The sequence below is a fragment of the Drosophila albomicans genome, chromosome 2R (genome assembly GCF_009650485.2).
Source record: "Drosophila albomicans strain 15112-1751.03 chromosome 2R, ASM965048v2, whole genome shotgun sequence".
NCBI classification, from domain to species: Eukaryota; Metazoa; Arthropoda; class Insecta; order Diptera; family Drosophilidae; genus Drosophila; species Drosophila albomicans.
Window position 1 is genome coordinate 22379696 of NC_047631.2, and position 9805 is coordinate 22389500.

Genomic DNA, 9805 nt, shown 5'->3' on the forward strand with positions numbered 1-9805 from the left:
ACAGAGGAGACCATCAAAAAAAAAAAAAAAAAGAAAAGAGAAGGTAACGCAATAATTCTAGGAAAATGAAAGAACGACAGGAAGCAATCCACACACAACATACAACAGCAACAATTGTTGTACTGCAGCGGAAATTCCATTTTGTTATTGTTATTAATAGCACTGCAGAAAAGTTAGCATCCAGTTGAACTTTTGCTGCTGTTTATGGTTTTTCCTCTCGTTTGAGTGTCAGGTGCCTGGCGGGAGTTACATAATATGGGGGTAAAGATTCCTAGTATTATGTTCCTCGCCACTTAGGTAACTTTTGAAGCGTATTGCAGCATACTTTGATGTGATAACCACACGCATTATTTAATAACTGTTATAAAGCAAAAGAGTAGGAAAAAGTAATTAAATAATTCATAGAAATATTTCAAGAGGGTAATTACGTTTTAAATTTAAAAATAGTTGAAAAGTTAATTTATGGAAAGTTGAATGTAAAAAGTTTTAATAATTGAACAGAAATTCGTTTGTTGGGTGATTTGCCTGTAATATCAATAACCAGCTAACGTTTAACGTTCAAACACACAATACAATGAAAGTAAATATACAAAAGAAATGAAAACCAAACTGAAGATGAATTGCCTTTTGATTTTTGTGTTTAATATTCTAATATTTTAATAAGTAAGTTTTTTTTTATATTTATTTTGCTTTGTTTGTTAATCAATGTTTTGGTAATTTTAAGAAAGCCATCATTGAACTCAATTCATCTACAAATTCAAATCTTCCTTGATAAATCTAAATGTTTTTGTAGTTTCTTGCTTTGATTAGACAACAACTTTTGTATTCCTCAAAGTTACGGAATGATTATCTCATAGTCGATCACACTCGATTGTAGCTGTGCTGATTATTTATTGAGTTACTTCCGATTTTCTATTTTGGTCTGCCAATAAAATAAGTACTAAGTACTTGCATCACAGCGCACGTTGTAAATCTTCTCACTAAATATAAGACGTAGTAGCAGATAAGTTTATTTTACCTGAGCTAAAAATATATATTTAATCAAAGCATATAATAAATAGTTCTATAAATAACGCTAATGTTTACAATTCGTTGCATAGTTATTGTGTTAAGTGGCTTTCAAACTGTATGAATGAAAACTGTAAACTTCATAGCCTGCGCCTGGATGTATGCAACAAAAATTGAATCTCTTACTTAACTACCAACATACTTAAGGTAAATTTAATTAAATGGCATCATTCCTCAATTGTATAATAAAAACAGTTAAATTGGTTTGCTCTCTTATAAGGTTTTCTTTATTGAATGATGTTCGTTCAAAGCCCTTATTTTTTAACATAATTGTAATTGTTGTTGTTGATTTGTTTTCTTCTGTATTTTGGTTAATGTTAAGTGAAACATGTTGTTCTTGCTTTTACATGTTGTTATTGTACGTTTCGCTTTCAGGATTTCAGGTTTTAATAAATGAGTTATACCTTTCATTGTTTTCGTAAGTTCTTCTCTAAAATCATAAAGTTCGCTTATAAATGTAATATATTATTTGCTTTGCTTGCATCTAAAATGTTTTCGATTAACAACGATATGCAGAAATATATAAAGTAATCAAATTGAGTAACACATAATAATATGAATCATAAATATAAATATTTAGGTATGTATGGGGTTAGTAATTTATCAGCATCGATATCCCTTGATCTCCGTGATCAAATGGGAATATTTCGGTGGCTATCAATACAAGGGTAAATAATAACAATAATAATAAGCTGTCAACTACAGTATTGCAGTCACCATATTATTATTATTACTATACATTGTTATGTTTTGTTAATATTTTCAACCATTTAGCAATAACAATTTCATATATATATATGTATATATGTGTATGAAAATCAACTTATGTCAGTTGACAATTATTTGGTTTGTTCTTGATTAAAGGTAAGTATTTCTTTTTTATTAGTGTTTGTGTATTGTTTATTTGCGTCTTCACTTATAATTATAATCGTAATCATAAATATAAAGTGTAATAATAATAATAATTATAAAAAAAAGTTTTCTCATAGCTTTTTTTTTACAAACGTTGAAAAATATATACGACATAATTAGAAACGTAAGAAACACATGCGATTTCAATGTTTGAAACTTGAATTGTTCATTGTTGTTGTTCTTATTTTTTTGTTGATGTTGTTCGATTTGTTACACTTTTTTGACTTGCGACATGTTAAAACAAGTGCGTTTGAAACAATGAAATGAATTACAAAAATTCATAATTTTAAATATTAATAATATTTATATAATTTGCATAACTTCAACATTTTTTTTTTCTTTGTGCTTACAACTAAAAGTAAAATTGCGTCTCATAAACATAATTATTAATTTTTTTTCAACAATTTTTGTGATCCATCATCTTCATTTTTTTTTTTTTGCTTTTTTCTGCATGCTTTTTATCAGCTTTTTGCTTGCGTGTAACTTAGAAAATAAATAATGAGAATTGCCGAAAAGTGATTTTTCCAGCAACTCGCGTTTTATTATCTGCATTAGCGTTTGCGGCCACCTTAGTAGGCGTGGTTGGCAATGAACAGGGAACCGGAACCGGCACCAGCGCTGCCGGGAACGTATTTGCCCACAGCGGCCTCACCGTTAGCCTGTGATGAAGGAGAAGGAGAAAGATAAAGAGGAAGTGTTAATTAAATTAGAAATTTGTAAAAACCCTAAGTAAATTCTTATAAATAACTTGACGCTCACGCAAAATGCTTAACGTTTCAGTTTTCAAACTTTGCTGCGATTTCTGCCATGGCTCACTGAACTGTAAACTTGTGGCTCAACTCGCCCGACTCTTCACGTTTTCTCTCGATTTTTCCACCTGCGGCAAAATATTTTTCAAGCTCGTCGTACACACCGCCCACACGTGTAAAAGTTTTTTGTAAATTAAATTTTACAAGTCTTTTGAGCAAAAAGTTTATTCGATTACGGATAATTGCGCTGCGCAACTGCGACGAACTTGGCAGCGAACAAAAGGGGACGAACCCAAAGGTTTTCGCAATCCCTTTGAACGCCGCAGGCAAAAGTTGAACCTGACCCGTAATTCACTGCTTGTAATTCACACAATTATGTATACGCCCTGTGTCCGGTCAGCTGTGTGTGTGCGTCCGCTGGCCAATTACGTTCTTTGAGCCATGTTAAAATATTCATGGCTACACAAGCATAACGCTTGCCTTTACAGTTTTGCAAGCACTGCTAAATATTCAATTTACAAACTTGGTTCCTTATTTAACATTTTAACGATTATACATATTTAAATATATTTATCTTAATACTAGTTATCTAAATATCTCCCTCTGCAACAAAAAATATTTTCATTTACGTACAATTAACCTATCGATCGATTCTTCAAACATGTGTCTTAAGATTGTTTTTTTTTTATTAAAATTCTAGTTGTACATCTAAATGATAAAATTAAAAAAAGTTTATAAAAGAGTGTAAAAGAAATATCGTTATCTCCATTTCTGTGTGTGTGTTTGTGGCTCTCTGGAATGTAGTCTGATCGCAGCACAGTTTAGCGGGCCTTTGGGTAAGCTATTGCACTTGCATTTGGCCAAATAGGATTTAATATTTTTAGTATTTGTGGCCAGCAATGAAGAGACTGGCATTAGCCGCATACGAGGGTATCGAACCGGCCACGTATTTGCCTTGGCAAGCTTGGGCATTAGCCTGTGTTTTTGGTTGAATGGTGCGGGTAAAAATATAGAAACAGAAGAGGAAGCGGGAATTGGTTGGGATTAATAAAAGAAAATCGTGCATAAGGATTAACATAAAAATAAAGTGAGGTTAGCAACAACATACAAATGAATAAATTATAGAGGTTAATGCAAATGAGTTTATGATGTTATAGTTCAATATGATTCACAGATGTTAAATTTATAATTACAACTTTAAATCGAAAATGCTTTAAAAGTATGTTATGTTGATAGATTATTAGAGTTAGCTTTGTACACATGCGAAATAAACAATTTTTGTAAGTAACTTCAAATTTGTTTCTTTTTTTTTGTGATTTCAAATAAAAAGTAGTATTAAAATGGAATTAGTATTTATGATCTTCAACATGAAGTCCAGCATCACCAGCAGCGCCTTTAACCGAACCGGCTTCATAGCAACCTGCACTGGCAGCACCATTGGCCTGAATGAGTTAGTGGGTTAGGATAAGGATGATGATGATGATTAGTAAATTTGGATGGGATTAATTTGGGATCGAAGTGGAAGCTGTGGCAAGCGGGAAAGCACCCGAGACTTGTCGTCTCAAACCCAGCCTGACAACCAGAACTATATGAGTTCTTAAATCTAAGCCCATTCTTAAACTAAGCCAAAAGTCCATATCTTAAATAAGGTTAATCTAAAACTTACCCTGGCGCGCTTGAGCAGCTCGTTCTGGCCAGCACCAATGTTCTCCTTCTTGCCACCCCATGCGCGGAGCACGGAGGCTTGCAGGGCACGACCGTACGAGAAGGTCAGAGCCCATGGGCGACCCAGAGGAACTTTGTTGATGGCGCTCAAGTTGACGGAGGCCTCCTCCTCGGACTGACCACCAGACAGGAAGGTGACGCCTAGTGATTGTAATCATTTAGTAAGTTTGCAATTTGGAATTAGAGAAATATCTCTTACCGGGAACGGCAGCGGGCACGGTGCGGCGCAGAGCCTGAACGGTGGCCAAGCCGATCTCCTCGGGTGTGTTCTTTTTCGCGGCAGACTGACCAGCAGTGACCATGTTGGGCTTCAGCAGAGTACCCTCCAGGTAGACGTGGTGATCGTTCAGGGCCTTGTAGACGGCAGCCAGAACGGTCTCGGTGACCTTCTGGGCACGGTCCAGATCGTGATCACCATCGGGAAGCACCTCAGGCTCAACAATGGGGACGATGCGCTCCGACTGGCAGATGGAGGCATAACGGGCCAACACATTGGCGTTCTCCAGAATGGACTGGTATGAGGGGGTGTTCTTGCCGATCTTCAGCACGCAACGCCACTTGGCGAAATCGCAACCCTCCTTCTTGTACTTGGCGCAACGGGCAGCCAAATCATCCAGACCCTGGGTGGTCGACTCATCCTCAGAGCCGAACAATGGGACAACACCCTTGTCGACCTTGATGCCGGGAATGATGCCCTTCTTCTTCAGCAGCTGAACGAAGGGAGTGCCATCATCGGCCTTCTGGTACAGAGTCTCGTCGAACAAGATAACGCCAGAGATGTTCTCAGACAACTTATCGTCAGTGGTGAACAGAAGCTGGCGGTAAGCGCGACGGTTCTCCTCGGAGTTCTCCACGCCAATGTCCTTAAGACGCTTGCCCATGGTCGACACGGACTCATCGGCGGCGAGGATACCCTTGCCGGGAGCGACGATCGCCTGGGCGATGGTCTTGAGCTCCTCCTGCAGCTCCTTGCTGGGATAGTTGAAGTATGTGGTCATGTTTGAGATTCGCGTATAGTTCTGCAAAATACGAGTCCATTTTGATGAGAAAATTTGAAAAATAAGGGCGGTCTGTGACAAAACCATTTTTGCAAAAATTTAACTAAACGATGAATTTCAAAAGCCCTAATAAAAACTACAAAAAAGACAACTAAAAATTTCCAACTCTGATATTCTGATGTTCAACTTAATTATATCTGTATTGAATATATCAACAGCAATCAATCATGAGAATTATATATTTTGAAAGCTAGTCAAATGCTCAGCTGTTTCCAGTTAGAAAGAGACAGAAAAAGAGTGACAGTAAGCAAAGTAAAAAAGAGAGCAAAACAGAGAGAGAGAGAGAGAGTTGCAGAGAGCGCAACTCTTGCTGCTGGCAACATTTCGTTCACATACATATGAATACACATAAATGTTGCCAATGAAATGTTGCTAAGCTCTTGTTTTTTTCCTTTTTTTTATCATTTACTTTTGTTAGAGAACAGGTGAAAATTTCACTTAATATGCAAAAGTAAAACAAATCTTTGCAAATGCTATTAAAGTATTTGACTATTGAATTATATTCCTAATACAAGCTTGCACTTGTTTAAGTATAATCGTAAACTGCTGTATTTGCTTTAAACTCATTCACTTTGCACACTTCCTATTTGTTGTTTCAACTTCAGTTAAACTTTTTACATTTTATTCACTTGATTGCCTAATACAAAGTTCACTTATTTCAACAACTGCACTACATATTACTTATAAGCCTTAGTTTTCAATTAGTTTTCAACGGTTTTTAGGGGAACTGCTCGAAGAGTGAACCAACCTCGACAATGCTTTTCTAGCAACTGAGCCAAGTCGGACGTGCGAATCGGACGACAACCTCGACCACTGATGTAATCAAACCGGTAGGCATCGAAATATGTACATGAGTATTACACAGACTGGATGGTGTCTAGAGGGGGATTAGGGGGCAAATCACCCTCGCATTTGTGACGTGACCGTTTGTTCACTTTCACTTTCAATAGAAGCTGCCCTGATGCGTGATATGCGACATGCGGCGCATGCTCTTCGCTTTGACATTGAACAAGGTCAAGCAACATGTTGCGCTCCCTCCGCTTCTGCTCAAATGTTGCTAAAGTGAAATTTGTGACGTGTTGCTTACGAAACGGTTATACAAATTCGTAAAAAATCAACAGAAATTCGTGTGGCACGAAAGAGAGAGAAAGAGAAGGAGTGAGGAAAAGGCAGTGATATATAGAGAAAAGTTTCGGATACAACAAAGTTGCAATGTTGCGACTGCTTGACTTGTTTGACATTGAAAAGCACGCACAACTTATATACATTTATATTTAGGTATACTATATATGCAAGTGTGGTGACTATTCCAGCAAATGATTAGAGTAACCTCAACTGATAGTGCCTAATAAACTACATAAATAACGTTTTGTTTACGTCGACCTAGAATAAAGCTGAATTGATGAATTACACTTCAAACACTTGACTCTGCTGCAGAAGAAAGATCTCTATATATACTTTTATGCAAATATATATTTTGATATATATAAGTAATATAAAGAAAGCTGATTCACTTTTTTTTAACACACACCTACACGAGCCGGCAATCGATCGAAGACTGAATGTAGCCCAAAATACGCCACGAATAAATATAAAAGCGAACCCCACAAAGCGACGCATGACAACAACAACAACATCAACATCAACGACGACAACATAGAAGAAAAACAACAACAACACTAATTTACTGCTGCTATCACGAGTGTATATATGTATGTGTGTGTATTTGTATAAAAATAAAATAGACACATGTGTACAAATATGTTCGGTCGTGCTGCTAAAAAAAAAACAAGTTGATAAAAAGAAACGAATATATAGTAATTTTCGAAAATTATGGAAACTTTGTGGAACAACAATTGATTCGCTGTTGGCTGTCGTCAAGCAGTTAACATCTTTAACCTTCAGCAGAGGAGCAAAACAAGAAATAAACGAGCCCCCATATAGACCAAAGTCTTCTTTTTTTTTTGCTGTTGTTATTTTGAAACGTTATCATAACCAGACTTGTTCAGGATGTTGTTGTATCAATAATAATCAGGGCCTGCCTCCTCTCAGTCATCAGCAATAGGTCAAAAGAACAAAACGAGCTATGACAAGACTGAGATTATTTCGAGTGTAGTAGAATAGAATAGTATTTATTGATGATTAGGGCAACTGGCGACGATTATGTAGCTCAACTGACGTCAAAAGGGGCAACGAAACCGGGAAAGATACAGCGAGAGAGCGAGAGAAATGGCGAAGAAAGGTTGACAAATATCTATACATAAAAATAAAAAAAAAAACCCCAAGGGAGAGAAGGGTCTGCAAACAGCTGTTGCTTGCATTATGATAGCAACATATATAGTGAAGGAATATGTAAATATATTCTTTAAACTTTTATCATTTCCTTTTTACTTAATGCGTAAAAGTGAAAACTAATTTGATTTGCAAAAGTTTTTTTAATTAGGCACATAATAAACATTTTTATGACTGTCAAAGACTTTGTCATCAGCTTTAGTAGTAAATTTTTTATAATAACACTAAATATTGTTATCATTTTTTTCGCATTGACCTGCAAAATCTTTTACTTTTTTAAGAGGGCAAGGAACTGGTTTCATTCACAAACTTGTTTTGCGTCTTAAGTTGCGCATAAACTTTGTTATATATATTTTTGCCACCCCTAAAAATGCCACTCTCTCGCTCTCTCTTTACATAAGCTTTAAATATTTCTCTGTATGGGGATCACTCTCTTATGTAAATCCCAAAATCTAAGCAAAGATAAAATGCTAAAGTGACAACCACACCCGAGTGAAGCAAATACAATTTATTTACTTCAGGTCTATCCTCATTCTCCCTCTCTCTCTCTTTCTCTCTCTATATATCAGTCTCTTTTTCTTTTCCTCTATGTCTCCCTTTATCATGTGAAATCAATTGCTGAATAAATGTTTTAAAGAGTAGGAAAAACAAAGACAATTGATGCTAAAGTCAACAAACGATGACGACATTTAATTGAGAACTAAACGAAAGCTAATTAAATTCATACATATAGATAATTGAAAATACTTATACGACGCGTGTGCGCTATATGCATATAACATTTGAGACAACTATTTATATAAAGAAAAAGACGACGACGACGACGACTACAAATTGCAGTTGAACAGCTGCCAAGAAGCAAATGAACCCATAAGTGAAAATATAGATGAACATGCAGAGAGCGACCAAATGCAAGAGAATGACGAAAAGGAAGAAATTAACTCTGCATGGAAGAGCCGGTTAAGCCGGCAATTCAACTATGGTATATATTGGAAGCAATGTTATACGATATCTGGTGGCGGGCTCAGGTTTCTTATCAGAGTTGGAGCGGTTGCATAGGTCAACGACGTTGTCAACGTCGATAAGCAGTACAACTAAACCAACAAAGTTCGAGAAGCCCTCATAAAATACTTGTAGTTAGAAAATTTCCAGAGTCACACACACTCAGCACACACACACACCCACATACACACACGCACTCGCTTACAACGAGAATGTTCTGTAAGTTGTAATCAGCTTTAACCAGTGCAAAATGATTACGAAACCAAATTGAGATAGATGTGAGAACATAAAAAAACGGGCAATGCACTTGATATTATTACGAGATAACGAACTGCGTTTTTTCTTATTTAATTGTTCCTCTTTTAATTTATTTTATTATTATTATTTTTTCTTGATTATCACACACTGCGGCAACACACTTCTGCACTCACCGATCTGGAAAATGTAACTGTGTAGGTGTTTTGCTTTGCGCTGCTCTGCTGCTGGCTACCGGCTGGCTCTGCTGCTGCTGCTGCACTGGAGTTAAATAGAGGACGCTTTTATTTTTGGGCTATCGACTGCGACGTCGACGTGAAATTCCAAAGTGAAATAAGCAAAAAGGCGGCCGAATGTGGGCAAGAAAAACGTCAAAAGGTTGTTTGGAGGTCGTTCGGTGTTGATAAATCGAATGCACTCTTTGTGCCTAAATTGAAAATACCAAAAGCTCGCGGTATCTTAAAGCTTGCGGCGGTCGCTATGGGCGTGAGTAAGCACAATCAGCTGTGCGCAAGCAGTGCGTGCTTTGCACTGCTTGTAACGTTAGACAATACGTTAGTATTTAAATATTTAAATTTGCGCTGCTTGCTGTTGAAAGTTAAATGTGAACTGCTTGATACGTTGGACTGCTTGATTCGCTTAACACTGCTATTTTAAAGTGCATTACGATAGATTATATTTATCAAATATAAAAATAATAATATCTGTATAGTTTGAATTACTTCCATATTAAATACGCTAATC

General features: G+C 36.4%; 1 protein-coding gene across 5 annotated transcripts; it reads right to left on the reverse strand.

The window, feature by feature from the left end:
* Positions 1-1268: 1268 nt before the first annotated feature.
* On the reverse strand, positions 1269-9401 carry LOC127565809 (fructose-bisphosphate aldolase). 5 transcript variants are annotated; one of them, XM_052006394.1, is made up of 5 exons: positions 4654-5473; positions 4396-4595; positions 4083-4171; positions 3613-3709; positions 1269-2639 (listed from the first exon to the last, which is right to left on the reverse strand). In XM_052006394.1, the coding sequence occupies exons 1-5, from the start codon at positions 5450-5452 to the stop codon at positions 2550-2552; spliced, it is 1275 nt and encodes a 424-aa protein (XP_051862354.1). In that variant the 5' UTR covers positions 5453-5473; the 3' UTR covers positions 1269-2549. The 5 variants fall into 5 exon arrangements, with proteins under 5 accessions (XP_051862354.1, XP_051862355.1, XP_051862350.1 ...); XM_052006395.1 differs by lacking the exon at positions 4083-4171 and having other exon boundaries at positions 3628-3705; XM_052006392.1 differs by lacking the exons at positions 1269-2639; positions 4083-4171 and adding an exon at positions 9238-9401 and having other exon boundaries at positions 3404-3705.
* Between the last annotated feature and the right edge of the window lie 404 nt (positions 9402-9805).

Bases quoted from the DNA above. Each gene is read 5' to 3' on its own strand.
- LOC127565809 (XM_052006394.1), bottom strand. From the start codon at position 5,452: ATGACCACATACTTCAACTATCCCAGCAAGGAGCTGCAGGAGGAGCTC. The intron at 3,710-4,082 runs ATACTAATTCCA...TCAACCAAAAAC, and splicing joins CTTCATGTTGAAGATCATAA to ACAGGCTAATGCCCAAGCTT. The intron at 2,640-3,612 runs TAAAAATATTAA...CCTTCATCACAG, and splicing joins TCATTGCTGGCCACAAATAC to GCTAACGGTGAGGCCGCTGT.